This window comes from Salvelinus sp. IW2-2015, linkage group LG15, assembly GCF_002910315.2.
Source record: "Salvelinus sp. IW2-2015 linkage group LG15, ASM291031v2, whole genome shotgun sequence".
Taxonomy (NCBI): domain Eukaryota; kingdom Metazoa; phylum Chordata; class Actinopteri; order Salmoniformes; family Salmonidae; genus Salvelinus; species Salvelinus sp. IW2-2015.
In genome coordinates, this window is record NC_036855.1 from 41,729,367 (window position 1) to 41,745,244 (window position 15,878).

General features: G+C 40.3%; 1 protein-coding gene across 3 annotated transcripts in view; it reads left to right on the forward strand.

The window, feature by feature from the left end:
- rasgrf2b (Ras protein-specific guanine nucleotide-releasing factor 2b) overlaps positions 1-15,878 on the forward strand; it is a 221,700-nt gene that overhangs the window by 119,153 nt on the left and 86,669 nt on the right. For all 3 annotated transcript variants that reach the window (XM_024001934.2, XM_024001935.2, XM_024001936.2), the window contains exons 16-17: positions 537-629; positions 1,981-2,480. In XM_024001934.2, coding sequence (XP_023857702.1) covers positions 537-629; positions 1,981-2,480 — 593 coding nt within the window. The remainder of the gene's footprint in view (positions 1-536; positions 630-1,980; positions 2,481-15,878) is intronic.

Sequence of the window (15,878 nt, forward strand, 5' to 3'; positions counted from 1 at the left end):
AGTTTGGCATTTTCCTCACTAATGGTTAAGGTTAGAATTGGGGGAGGGGAAGATTATCCTAGATCTGTACCTAAGGCACAGGAGGTTGGTGGCACCTTAATTGGGGAGGACAGGCTCGTGTTAATGGCTGGAGCGGAAGCAGTGGAATGGTATCAAACACATGGTTTTCATATGTTTGATTCCATTCCATTTGCTTCGTTCCAGCCATTATTATGAGCCGTCCTCCCCTCAGCAGCCTCCACTGACCTAGGGGAGTCTTCACCCTGGAGCATAATGACAAAATTCACACATACAGTTTCAACATGAAAAGGCTTTGATGTCCTGTGATCATTGTCAATTATATATAAATAAACGTATATGTTGTCCTGACCTTCACTCCTCCATCCTCCACCTTTCCCATCACCTTCATCCCCCCTCACCCATCCCCTCTTCTCACTCCATCCCCTCCTCTCTCATCCTCACCCCATCACCCCTTGCCCATCCCCTTCTCTCACCCCTCTCCGTTATATCCCTTTCCTCTCCATCCCCCTCCACAGGGTACAGTACCACTCATTTGACCGCCTGTCCATCACGTCCATCTGTCCTGACTACAGCCTGAAGATCAGGAAGATAGCCCTGGATCAGTCCAAGTAACACAATCTGCCTCTCTCTCTCCCCCTCTGCTTTATCCCTTGCTCTTTCTCTTTCTGTCCCTGGACTTGTCCAGGTACCTATCTCTTTGCATCTCACTTGTGTTCTCTCCCCTCTCTCTCGCTCTTTCTTGTCTTTCCTCACTTTTGCATCTTTTCACTGCACCTTTTCTTTTAGAGAAGACTTCAAGGCTATTTTGCTCTTTCCTCCTCACCCTTTCCCTGTCCTTCGCTCAATGTCTCTGTCCTTAGTTTTCTTTCTCCCTCCCTCTAGCATCTTCCGTCTGCATATCTTCCCTTCTGACTACTGTGGAAGACCACTGGGCTCTTTCCCTCTCTGTCTCTCTCTCTCTCTCTGTCTGTGTGTCACTTAGTGCTGAGCGATTAACAGAAATGTCGGTTAATTTTTGGTTTTTAAACAACTTTATTGACTGACATTGGTCGAATTATTTGAATTCCATTTCATTTTTTTTCTTTCTGTGAGGTCAATGCGCACACTGTAGTTTCTCTACAGATAAATCAGATCATGCCCGAACTGTGCTATCTACTGTAGTAGAGAGTTGTAGTTTCCAACAGGCCAATGTTCTACATAGTTTAGTGACGAAAACGTGATAATTAACTACAAATAACCATAGTCCATAATAATGTTTATTCTTACGCCTGCTACATAAGAGACAGAAGAATGTGCGATCAAGATGGGATACATAGAGAGCAGTTGCTTCTTGAGGTATTGGTATTCAGCAGTCATATTGGTATGCCTTATTTACTTTAAAGAACTACTAAAATAATGGTTTTGTCAGACAGCATAGTTAGCAGCTCTATAGAGATGAGATGATGACTTGGAATGAAATTAAAGTCATCAAATAAAACAAATGTAATATACACAACAACTAAAATATTTTTTTGAAGTAATGTGAATAACTGATGGTTAATAAGTGATAAGCAGTCATGAGCAGTCATTATCATCATGGGACTTTTTAATTATTGTTTTATTCTGTTTGGTTACAGCATTCAACCCACATAATGCATAGTGCATTTAAAGTTTCGAAATTCTTGATTATTGTTTATAATCGAACCGAATCTGAACCAATCTCAAAAAGCTCTAATCGCGCAGCACCACTCTCACTCCTTTCTTCAACATCTTTGCATGGTCTTTCATGTAACCTATTTTACCATTTTCCACTCAGGCTGAGTTATAGATCTATCTGTAGTGCTGATGGTTCTGTTCACAGTTGTCTGGCATGATGATGATAATAGCATCTCCTGTCTCAAAACACTCAATTCATGCTTTCCTCACAATGACAGATTTTTTCCCCCTCTCGCGCTCGCTCTCTCTCTCGCTCTCTCTTAGGTCTTTGGAATTGTTCTTTGCCACCAACCAGAACAACCGAAGTGGTGATCACACCAATGACAAGTCCCCCCGTCTCTGCCGCAAGTTCTCCGGTCCTCTCTCCATCTCCTCCCGCACTTCCTCTCCTGTCCGCACACGCAAACTCTCTCTGCATTCTCCCATCAGTGCTAGGGTGGGGGGGCTGGACCTTACTAACATTAACTCTATCCCCTCCTCCTTCTCTCAGTCCGCTGTCAGTAGTCCAACCTCAGCCCAAACCCCTACATTCCACCTCCCCACCCCCCAGAACCCTACCCCCCAGACCCCCACTACCACTTCCCCCCCTCCCACCTCCTCCTCGCCCCCTCCAGGTGGCAACAAGACCCCCCAAGACCAGTCCCCCCTCCCCCCCTGCCTACCTCTGTCCTACCCCGAACAGAGTCCCTCCCCCACTACAGAAGGGCAGGAGCTGCCTCGTGTTGACGCCTTCTGTGGAAAACTGAGACGCAGCATTCGCAGAGGTAAGGCCTATCTAAACACACACATGCAGCACAGATGCGCACACACACACTACCTGGATTCCCTGACTGAGCTGCCTTCTGAGCATCACAGGCATTTAGTCAGTTTATTTATGAGTTTTAACAGCAGCTCTGATTATAATGTTCTCTGACAGGGCCTTTAGATTGAAGAGAGGCAGGCTGCTAGGGTGTTTATGGCAGTATACACAGTCATTCGATTTGGGGTGTGAGTAGAAAGCATTCAGAGGGAGTGTTCTCACTTTAGATTCTTTACTGTGTGTGTATGGGAGAAAGCGAGAGAGAGTGAGTGTTTTATGACCTTTCCCCCTGGCTGTTTCATGCACAGAACTGGGCTTTATTTTTTTTAACCTATCTACCAATAGGTGCCCTTTTTTGCGAGTCATTGGAAACCCTCCCTGGTCTTTGTGGTGGAATCTGTGTTTGAAGTTCACTGTTCGACTGAGGGACCTTACAATTATCTGTATGTGTGGGGTGCAGCGATGAGGCAGTCATTCAAAAATCATGTTAAACACTATTATTGTTCAAAGAGTGACTCCATGCAACATATTATATAATGAAGGGATTGAATGTCTCAAGACATTTCTGCTTTTCATTTTTAATTGTAAATACAAAAAAAAAGAAAATCCACTTTGACATCATGGGTTATTATGTCTAGCCCAGTACCCCAAAAATCTTTATTTAGTCAATTTAAAATGTAGGCTGTAATACAACAAAATGTGGAAAAAGTCAAGGGGTGTGAATTATTTCTGAAGGCACTGTGAGAAGAGGAAAACCGCCTTGTGTATTATACTATTCTAACTCTCAACAGTGAATTGACACCCTGACTGAGTTCTTAAAATAAATACATGTATTTACTCCATGTGTTTGGACAGTGAAGCTAAAATGACTTAATTTGGCTCTATACTCCAGCATTTTAGATTTAAGATTCAGTTACTATTGGGCAAAACATAACCCAAAAACCCAAAAACTGCAAATGCATCCGAGTTTGTAGAAATATTACACTTTTGACTACTTTGATACACTATATGTAAATTTGTCTAAATAATTATGACTTCTTCACACCTGTGAACTAGATACATAAAGGTCTTTCCAGGTCTCTCTTGAAAAAGATTAGTTTTTATCTCAACGAGACTAACCTGGTTAAATAAATACAATTTCTAAACGGTAAAACAGAAGCAATGGGGTCCAACATTATTGAAATGCTTGATAATTATGAGCAATAATGACTGTATAAAATCAATAATTAATATACTAAGCTATATTTTATGCAACAAAATAGAGAAATTATTTTATACTGACACAATTGCAGAGGAAGAGATTTTGTTTAACAAGGTAGGGTAAACGGTAGGATAAAAGTTGACAGCCCTAAAGATTCTTATAAATTAAGTAGTCAAAAGTTTAGTATTTGTGACCGGCCGCCTTGATTCGGTCTTATGAAGCAAAATTTAAAATAGTGCTTTTTACATTGGATAAATGTAGAGACGAGCTAGACAATGGAATATCATATACTGTAGTTGAGGAACAATGGGAAAGTAATTCTGCTTTGAAAGTTGATAAACTTGTAACCCCACTTTTGAGAATGGCCCTTGAATGTTTTGGTACACTTACTGGAAAGTTCTTCTTTGTCTACACCCATTCATCATCYTTCACACCCTCTTAAGCCTTAGCCCCACTCATCTCTAAGGATTCACGTAAGGCCATGTGGTAAACACACGCTATATCAAATAAAATCTACGTTTATTTGTCACATGCYAAGGATACAGAAGGTGTAAATGGTAAAGTGAAGTGGTTACTTGCATAGTAGCAATATCAAAAACAGAAAGTGGCCAGCTAAAAATATTTTATAAATATTTTATAATTATTAGATGATGCTTACCCGACACACTTGTCTAAATTGATGGGTCATGTGAAGGAAATGCTATAACCATCACCCAGCTACATCTAGCTAAGTGAACAGGTCACTATTTTCTAGACATGTACACATGTTCATGAAATACAATAGACGGCCGTAATCACCCCCAGACACACCTGGCTAATTTGATGGGTCATGTAATAACCCGGCCAAAGTGGAGTCTTTTGTTTCGACATGTAGTTAGCTAGCTAAACAATGAACCGTAATAATAAACTGTAATGGGGCGGCAGGTAGCCTAGTGGTTAGAGCGTTGGGCCAGTATCCGAAAGGTTGCTGGATCGAATCCCCGAGCTGACAAGGTAAACATCTGTCGTTCTGCCCCCGAACAAGGCAGTTAACCCACTGTTCCCCAGTAGGCTGTCATTGTAAATAAGAATTTGTTCTTAACTGACTTGCCTAGTTAAATAAAGGTTAAATAATAATCCCAACTCATACTACTACCAATACAAACAGCTGTAGTATGAATCTGCAGGTAGCTAAAGCTAACAAACTAGGTACAATGTTAGCTAGATAACATTCGGCTATAACTAGCAATGCAAATGGATTTCTGATTCTAATAATATTACTACACAGATCATACACGTAACGTTAGCTAGCAAGCCAGCAAGCTAACGCTAGCTAACTAACAGTATGCTTTAACTTGCAATAACAATTACTTTCTGACTAAATTAGAAACGTATATCTGAAAATGTAAGTAGACTCTTACCCGTATACCCGTAACATATTATATTCTTATCTGCGAATAATACAAGTGACTCCAAAATGACACGACACATTACATTCAATTTCTGCAAATGAATCCAACAAGTTTGTGGTCACAAATTTGATGTAGTCTTTCTTTGCATGCTAGGAATATGGTACCAAATATTGAACATTTCACTACTTTATTCATAAGAATCTTAAGGGGTGTCAATGTTGACCCATAAATTCTTTTTTTCTTTTTTTAACAATCTCTTTCTCTAAGCAACTGTATTTATATAAAATATAATTTCCCACATTTTTAACAATGAAGTAAGGTACGGCGGAAGTTTGCAAGAGAGCTTTATAAACAAAAAGAGAGCAATGCATCGATTTACTGTACAAGACTTCAGAGGGCCATCCTACTTTCTGATACAGACTGCAGTGATGTGTACTGAACATTTTGCATCCAATTTAGTGTAGTGGCAGCTGCATTCATATACACTGAGTGTACAAAACATGACATAGACTAACCAAGTGAATCCAAGTGAAAGCTATGATCCCAAGGCAGAGGTCTTTGGTGAATGGGGCTGAAATGGGTTTAGGGAATCCCATCCTGCTGACCAACAGTTTCGCCCACCTGCTTCCGGAGATTCCTGCTCCCTCATCCTCTACCCTGTCTCCAGCCCAGGGCGTCTCTACCACATATACTACAGCCGGCTCTGGTCCATCGGGCCCCACCACCCTTCGGTCCTCAAGGGGTCTTTTAAACAACTATAGGCGAAAGAACAGCCGGACCTCCCCAGCTTTCACCAGCTGTCAACATCGGCAGCTCTATGGTGAGAAAAATCTTGGTTCCCAGTGCAAAAACCCTGTACTACCCAGGAGCACAAGTACAGGACATTACAAGGCTGCTTCCGACCATTCTACAACAGATGCTTGGGAGTTGACGCTGTCATTGTCCATGTGGGGTCAAATAACATCAGGAGGGCTAGGAACTTTTGAAAATTGATTTTAAAGAACTGATTCTAGCATTGAAAGATTCCAAAAAGCGGCCAATCATTTCTGGTCCGGTACCGTTGTTGGGCAGTAGGTGTGAAAGACTCAGCAGGCTACTGGCGTTACACATCTGGCTAAAAGATTACTGTAGCTCTGTTGGAATCAATTTTATAGATAACTTTGACACCTTCTGGAAACAGAAGATACTCTACAGGAATGACTGACCGTGCACTATCAGCTCCAATGTAAATAACATGAGCTGATAAGCTCCCAAGTTAAGCATTAAAAACAATCAAGCAACAAAGAAAAGTGCTAAAAATAGCCCATATTAACATAAGTAGCCTAAGAAACAAGATTCATGAAGTCAATAACTTTCTTGTAACAGATGACATTCATATTCTGACTATCTCTGAAACTCACTTAGATAATACCTGTAATGATACAGTGGTAGTAATATATGGCTATGACATCTACCCGAAAAGACAGAAATGCCAGTGCTGCGGTCTATATTCAGAGCCACATTCCTGAAAAGCTTAGAGATGATCTAATGTTAAATACTGTTGAAGTAATATGGCTGCAGGTTCATCTGCCTCATATAAAGCCCATTCTTGTGGGAAGCTGCTATAGGCTACCAAGTGCTAACAGTCAGTATCTGGATAATATGTGTGACATGCTTGACAATGTGTGTGATATCAACAGAGAAGTATATTTTCTGGGTGTTTTAAATATTGACTGGCTTTCATCAAGCTGCCCACTAGTTACAAATAGCACAGGAATGAAATCATCAACATGTATTGATCACAGCTTTACTAATGCTGCAGAAATTTGATTTCAAGCAGTATCCAAATCCATAGGATGTAGTGATCACAATATAGTAGCCATATCTAGGAAAACCAAAATTCCAAAGGCTGGGCCTAATATATTGTATAAGAGGTCAGATGTTGATGATGTAAATACTATTTGCTGCTCTGTTGTGTGTAATGAGGAGCAACCTGACACTGCACTTGACACATTTATGAAATTGCTTATTCCAGTTAAGAAAATGACAGTAAACACTGTTAAATCCCCTTGGATTGATGAGGAATTGAAAAATGGTATGGTTGAGAGGGATGAGGCAAAAGGTATGGCAAATAAGTCTGGCAGCCCAATCAATTGGCAAACATACTGCAAATTAAGAAATCATGTGACTAAATAAACTACACTATGAAACAAAAATGAATAATATAAAGAATGGTATTAAAAAGCTTTGGAGCACCTTAAATGACATTTTGGGAACTCTTCTCTTTCATTCATTGAATCAGATGACTCATTCATCACAAAACCCACTGGTATTGCCAACTACTTTAATGCCTTTTTCATTGGAAAGATAAGCAAACTTAGGCATGACATGCCAGCAACAGACTCTGACACTACACATCCAAGTATATTTGACCAAGTTTTGAAAGATGAGCATTGTACTTTTGAATTCCATAAAATGAGTGGGCAAGAGGTGAAAAAATAATTGTCTATCAACAATGACAAGCCACCGGAGTCTGACAATCTGGATGGAAAATTACTGAGGATAATAGCGGACGATATTGTCCCTCCTATTTGTCAATCCTATTTGCCATATCTTAAATTTAAGCCTACTAGAAAGTGTGTGCCCTCAGGCCTGGAGGGAATTAAAAGTTATTCCCCTACTTAAGGATAGTAAAGTCTCCTTTACTGGCTCAAATTGCCAACCCTTTGTAAACTTTTGGAAAAAATGGTGTTTGAGCAGATACAAGACAATGCTATTTCATAGTAAACAAATTGACAACAGACTTTCAGCACGCCTATAGGGAAAAACATTCAACAGGCACAGCACTTACACAAATGACTGATGATTGGCTGAGAGAATTRGATGATAAAAAGATTGTAGGGGCTTTTTGTTAGACTTCAGTGCAGCTTTTCACATTATCGATCATAGTCTGCTGCTGGAAAAACTTATGTGTAATGTCTTTACACCTCCTGCAATATTGTGGACAAAGAGTTACCTGTCTAACAGAACACAGAGGGTGTTCTTTAATGGAAGCCTTTCAAACATAATCCAGGTAGATTCAGGAGTTCCCCAGAGCAGCAGTTTAGGCTCCTTAATTTTTTCAATATTTACTAACGCCATGCCGCTGGCTTTGAGTAAACTTAGGAAAATTGCTATTGGTTCAGAACACGGCTGGCCCTTAAAAGTACACAGAGAGCTAACATTAATGATATGCATGTCAGTTTCTCCTGGCTCAAAGTGGAAGAGAGATTGACTTCATCATTTGTTTTTGTAAAAAGTGTTGACAAGCTGAATGTACCGAGCAGTCTGTTTAAACCATTGCCACACAGCTCAGATACCCATGAATACCCCACAAGATATACCACCAGAGGTCTCGTCACAGTCCCCTAGTCCAGAACAGACTACGGGAGGCGCACAGTACTGCATAGTGCCATGACTACATTGAACTATATTTCACATCAGTTAACTGTTGCAAGCAGTTGAATCAGATAAAAAAAACTGGTTAAAATACACCTTATGGAACAGCGAGGACTGTGAAGACACACACACCGGTACAGACATACGCATACATTGTAAAATTGTTGTATGGTGGTATTATACATATTTTATTGTACATTTTGTATTGTAGATATTTAGTGGTTTAATAATGTTATATGAGGTACTGTTTTATCTTTTGTTTTATATGTAATGTAAGTGCTTTAATGTGTTTGGACGCCAGGAAGAGCAGCTAATGGGGATTGCTAATAAATACAAATCCCTTATTGATATCACCTATTAAATCCTTAAATCCACTTCAATCAGTGTAGATGAAGGGGATGAGACAGGTTAAAGAAGGATTTTTAAGCCTTGAGACAATTGAGACATGGATTGTCCCAATCACCATTCAGAGGGTGATTGGGCAAGACAAAACATTGAATTGCCTTTGAATGGGGTATGTTAGTAGATGCCAGGCACATAGATTTGAGTGTGTCATGAACTGCAATGCTGCTGGGGTTTTCATGCTCAACGGTTTCCGGTGTGTATCAAGAATGGTCCACCACCCAAAGGACATCCAGGCAACTTGGCACAATTGTGGGAAGCATTGGAGTCAACATGGGCCAGCATCCCTGTGGAACGCTTTCGACAACTTGTAGTACATGCCCCGATGAATTGAGGCTGTTCTGAGGGAAAAAGGGGGTGCAACTAAATATTATGAAGGTGCTCCTAATGTTCTGTACACTCAGTGTAGATAGTCTAGAACCGGCAGGAATGTTGACTGAATTATCTGCTTTTTGCTATTTAGCGAAGAGGCATGACCTATTTCTAAAGAAGCCCATTTTTATTCTCAACTTCTTAACTAACTTATCAATATGCTTTTTAAGAGATAGCTATTCTTCAATCCAGATGCCCAGAGGGGACACGATCAATGTGGGCACCATCCATTTAAAAAAAATGTTTTGAAAAATAACATATACTTGTTTTGACCTGTATTAAGTACCAATTTCAGTTCAACAAAGGCTTTCTGCAAACAGTTGTGTATGCTATTGCCCCCACGGTTGGCCAGGCTCTTTTGGAGCCCCAGTCTGCCTTCATTTCCTTGCAGAAAGCCTTTGTTGAAGTGAAGTTGATACTTTATGCAGGGATGTTATTTTCCAATTCAGGTAAAAATGTATCTGATGATTTATGCATATGTCCATTGGATGGTGCCCCCATTAAACATGTCCCCGCTTATAAATATCTGGGCATCTGGATGGAAGAAAAGCAATCTTTTGTATTGTACTGCGGACAAGCCACCGGGGGAGACTCATTGAGGCCTGGTGACAGACAGAGTCTACATCACGCGGTGTTGGCTCCCTCTGCTGGACGTGCCAGGTCTCGATGGGTCCTCCGGCCAAGACTAATTGGGGCTGATTGAGACTGGTGAGTAATCAAGGGGCTGATTGCTCATCAGCCTTGCGGGGCCCATAAAGCTGCCAGGAGGGCAGCCACGGGAGGTTTGGAGGTGGTGAGAGGTTGTTACTGGATAGACGTCCTCACGGCCTGCTAGAAACGAGGTGCTCTGTGTTCTATCCCAGAGGAGACAACATTCCCCGGAGCCCAGAAGGCGGTATTCCAGGAGAGGTCTCCTGGATGAGACCGATCTGTGTAAACGTCTCGATCAAACCCCTTGGTCTGCCACAAGTGGTGGAGAATGCAGGCATTCTGACAATGTCGTCAGACCAGGGTTGACGTTTATGCAGTATCAGTATGGACGAGTTGATAGCTCAATTCGTTCGGGCGCAACAGAACTTTCACAAACGAACGCTGGAAGAACAGTGTCTACAGAATGTCTGCCTGCTTGAGGAAGTCAAGAAGCTGCGAGGAGAAACGCAGACTGAATCGCATCCCAATCAATTTTTTATCAAGCTAACGGAGGATGATGACATCGAGATTTACCTTTGCATGTTAGAACAGACAGCCCTCCGGGAAGGATGGCACAAGATGAAGTAGTCAAGTCTGCTGGCCCGTTCCTGTCCAGAGACGCCCAAAAGACATTCTGATAGCATGTAAAATAAATCATGAGATAAAAACTAATTTCTATTACATCTTCTGAACAATACATCATATATCCTCAGAAATAGTGACACATTATTGATACACATTCATGGGTGTAAAGGCCCGTTGTTTAAGAGTTCAGAAATGTCCGCTGCTGCTTTTTTCCGTATGTCCAGCGTGAACACCTTGGGCCTGTGGAGTCTGGCCGTGGAGAGCTCCATAAGTACAATTTCCTTAAATGTGAGCAGCCATTGTTGCAATGGTAACTGATGAGGTGTAATCCACCTTTCTACAATCATTTTCTTAGCAGCTGTGGTTCCTAACAACCAAATCAAATTGTATTGGTCACACACAGAAGTTAATGAGAGAGTGCATTTCGCTACACACACTGTTGGAGCCATGAGAAGTGCACATGCAAATCAGAGTCATCACAAGGCAACATCCCTATTGGATCTAATAGCAGAATTTTATATGTAAGTACAGAGATGACATCGTTGACTTTCCTCCAGAATTCAAACAGCCCCGGGCATTTCCACAGCACATGCTGAAAAGTACCAAGGTCCCCTGTGGTGCAGAACTCTCATAATGGCGATGGACTAATACCCATGTTATGACTTTTTTGAGGTGTTAGGTTCTATGCAATTTGTTTAATTAACTTCTAATTGGTCCCAATCCCGGATCCGGGAGCACCCCCCACAGTAAAAAAGCTGACTAGCATAGCCTAGCATAGCGTCACAAGTAAATACTAGCATCTAAATATCATTAAATCACAAGTCCAAGACACCAGATGAAAGATACACATCTTGTGAATCCAGCCATCATTTCTGATTTTTAAAATGTTTTACAGGGAAGACACAATATGTAAATCTATTAGCTAACCACTAGCAAAAGACACAACTTTTTTTTCTCCACCATTTTTTTCCTGCATAGGTAGCTATCACAATTTCGACCAAATAAAGATATATATAGCCACTAACCAAGAAACAACTTCATCAGATGACAGTCTGATAACATATTTATTGTATAGCATATGTTTTGTTAGAAAAATGTGCATATTTCAGGTATAAATCATAGTTTTACATTGCAGCCACCATCACAACTCTCACCAAAGCAACTAGAATAACTACAGAGAGCAACGTGAATTACCTAAATACTCATCATAAAATATTTATGAAAAATACACAGAGTACAGCAAATGAAAGACAAAGATCTTGTGAATCCAGCCAATGTTTCAGATTCTTTAAGTGTTTTACAGCGAAAACACAATTTAGCATTATATTAGCTTACCACACAACAGCATTGATTCAAGCCAACAGTAGCGATAACGAATAAACCAGCAAAATATATAAATTTTTTCACTAACCTTCTCAAACGTCTTCAGATGACAGTCCTATAACATCATATTACACAATACATATATTGTTTGTTCGAAAATGTGCATATTTAGCGGCACAAATCGTGGTTATACAATGAGAATAGTASCCAAGCTGCCAACAAAATGRCGGGAGAAATCTTGGGAGAGGCACCTAATCTAATCAATAACTAATCATAAACTTGACWAAAAAATACAGGTTGGACAGCAAATGAAAGATACATTAGTTCTTAATGCAACCGCTGTGTTAGATTTTTAAAATTAACYTTACTACGARATACAGCGTGCGTTAAAGCGAGACRGCACCGAAATTAATGGCGGAATAGTAGTMTWACATTTTTCAACAGAACAACGAATTAACATCATAAATAGTTCTTACTTTTTGATGAGCTTCCATCAGAATCTTGTGCAAGTGGTCCTTTGTCCAGAATCATCGTTGCTCGGTTATAGATTGTCTTCTTCAACTTAGGAATTAGCAGCAAACATTAGCTATGTGGCCCAGACGTGCCCAACTGTTCATAACGCAGCACAAAGAAATATCCAAAAATCGCAATATACAGATATAAACTGATATAACTCGGTTTAAAATAACTACATTATGATGTCTTTAACACCTATATCGAATAAAATCAGAGCCGGATATATCTAAGGCCTATAACGAGAGCTTTTCAGAATGCCATCCTGAGGTCCTCCTTTGCGCCATGACGAACGTTGAAAAGAGTGCAGCCCCGGTTCCATGAGCCTTTATATGGCCTCAGATCTGCCTAGCAACACCATTCCAATTCTCACTGCTTACTGACATCTAGGGGAAATCGTATGCAGTGCATGTCGACTCATAGATCACATGCAATTTAATAAACTGACCCTGGAACAGAGCATCGATTTCAGATTTCTCACTTCCTGACAGGAAGTTAGCTGCAACTTGAGTTCTGTTTTACTCACAGATATAATTCAAACGGTTTTAGAAACTAGAGAGTGTTTTCTATCCAATAGTAATAATAATATGCATATTGTACGAGCAAGAATTGAGTACGAGGCAGTTTAATTTGGGAACGAATTTCTACAAAGTCGAAATGGCGCCCCCCTATTGACAAGAAGTAAAAGTCATGTCATAAAGTCTGACAGCTCTTTTCCCGTTCCTACTCATATGCAAAATGTGTCGTCAATATATCGATACCACTTCAGGATTTTATTCAAGAATGGATTTCCATTGTTAACAAAACATTCTTCAAATAGACCCACATAAAGCTTAGCATAGTTTGGAGTGAATGTGGAACCCGTTGATGTTGCATTCGTATGGAGGTAGTATTCATCATCAAACCTGAAATAGTTACACATCAAAACATATTCAGCCAGCTCTAGAATAAAGTTTGTTGGTGGGTATTCGTTAGTATCTCGGTCTCTCAGGTAGTGAGCTAGGGCTGCCAACCCTCCCGTGTGGGGAATGCTGTTGTAAAGACTCAACATCTAATGTGACCAAAATACAATCTTCTGTTAATCCCGTCATTGGTGAGATCTTGATTTTAAAGTCTATATAGTCTTTCACATCTGATGGCAATGCGTGCACATGAGATTTAATAAAAAGTTTACAAAGTTCGACAATGTCCTATTCCTGTGACCGCTGGTCTCCCTGGATAATTGCCTTGTGTTTTAAGTTTGTGTCATTTAGGCAAAATGTACAGGAATGGACATATGGCACATTTGCCTCAAAGGTATGTATATTCAGGTTTTGAGATAAGGTTGTTTAATAGGACTTGCTCCAGATTTGAGATAATATCTCTTTGGAACACCTGTATTTGTATTTGTTATGGATCCCCATTAGCGGCTGCCAAGGCAGCAGCTACTCTTCCTGTGGTCCAGCAAAATTATGGCAGTTATACATTTAAAATAACATTACAGTACATTTACAACAGATTTCAGTGTGCCCTCAGTCCCCTGCTCTACCACCACATATCTACAACACAATATTATCGTGTGTTTGTATGCATGTGCCTGTGCCCATGTTTGTGTTGCTTCACAGTCCCGCTGTTCCATAAGGTGTATTTTTATATTTTGTATCTAATTTTACTGCTTGCATGAGTTACTTGATGTGGAATTGAGTTCCATGTAGTCATGGTTCTATGTAGTACTGTGCACCTCCCGTGGTCTGTTCTGGACTTGTGGACTCTGAAGAGACCTCTGATGGCATGTCTTGTATGCCTTGGCATGTCTTGTATTCCTTGGTATTCATGAATGTCCGAGCTGTGTGCCAGCAGTTCAAACAGACAGAGATTAACATTAATGTTAGCTCTCTGTGTACATCCAAGGGCCAGCCATGCTGCCCTGTTCTGAGCCTATTACAAATTCCCTCTTTGTCGCACCTGACCACACGACTGAACAGTAGTCCAGGTGCGACAAAACTAGGGCCTGTAGGACCTGCGTTGTTGATAGTGCTGTTAAGAATGCAGAGCAGCGCTTTATTATGGACAAACTTCTCCTCATCCTAGCTACTGTTGTATCAATATGTTTTGACAATGACAGTTTACAATCCAGGGTTTCTCCAAGTAGTTTAGTCTCCTCAAGTTGCTCAATTTTCACATTATTCATTACAATATTTAGTTGAGGTTTAGGGTTTAGTGAATGATTTGTCCCAAATACAATGCTTTCAGTTTTTGAAATATTTAGGACTACCTTATTCCTTGCCACCCATTATGAAACTAATGCAGCTCTTTGTTAAGTGTTGCAATTATTTCAGTTTCTGTGGTAGCTGACGTGTATAGTGTGGAGTCATCTGCATACGTAGACACACTGGCTTTACTCAAACCCAGAGGCATGTCATTAGTAAAGATTGAAAAAGTAAGGGGCCTAGACAGCTGCCCTGGCGAATTCCTGATTTTACCTGGATTTTGTTGGAGGCTTCTATTAAAGAACACCCTATGTGTTCTGTTAGACAGGTAACTCTTTATCCACAATATAGCAGGGGGTGTAAAGCCATAACACATACGTTTTTCTAGCAACAGACTATGATCGATAATGTCAAAAGCCACAATGAAGTCTAACAAAACAGCCCCCACAATCCTTTTATCATTAATTTCTCTCAGCCAATCATCAGTCATTTGTGTAAGTGCTGTCCTTGTTGAATGTCCTTCCCTATAAGCGTGCTGAAATAGCATTGTATCTGTTCAAACACAATTCTTTCCAGAAGTTTACAAAGGGTTGGCTATTTGAGCCAGTAAAAGGGGGCTTTACTATCTTTAAGTAGGATATTAACTTTTGCTTCCCTCCAGGCCTGAGGAATCACACTTTCTAGTATGGTTAAATTGAAGATATGGCAAATATCTAGGAGTGTCAAATCTCGTCCGCTATTATCCTCAGTAAATTTCCATCCAAATTGTCAGACCTATCATTGTTGATAGAAATTAAAACAAATTTCACCTCTTCCACAATTATTTAACAGAATTCAAAATTACATAGCTTGTCTTTCATAATTTSGTCAGATATACAGTACCAGTCAAGATTGCACACACCTACTCATTCAAGGGTGTTTCTTTATTGTTACTATTTTCTACATTGTAGAATAATAGTGAAGACATCAAAATTATGAAARAACACATATGGAATCATGTCGTAAGTAAAGTGTTAAACAAATCCAAATATATTTTATATTTCTTCAAGGTAGCCACCCTTTGCCTTGATGACCATTGTCCATTGCTGTTCTGGCTTGTGTTTATTGCCTTATTTCACTGTAGCCCTGCTCATTATGCCTTCTCCAACCTTTCAGTTCCACCACCAACCAGGTGATGACATCACCTGGTTTCAATGATGTTTCTAGAGACAATATCTCTCTCATCATCACTCAATACCTAGGTTTACCTCCACTGTATTCACATCCTACCATACCCTTGT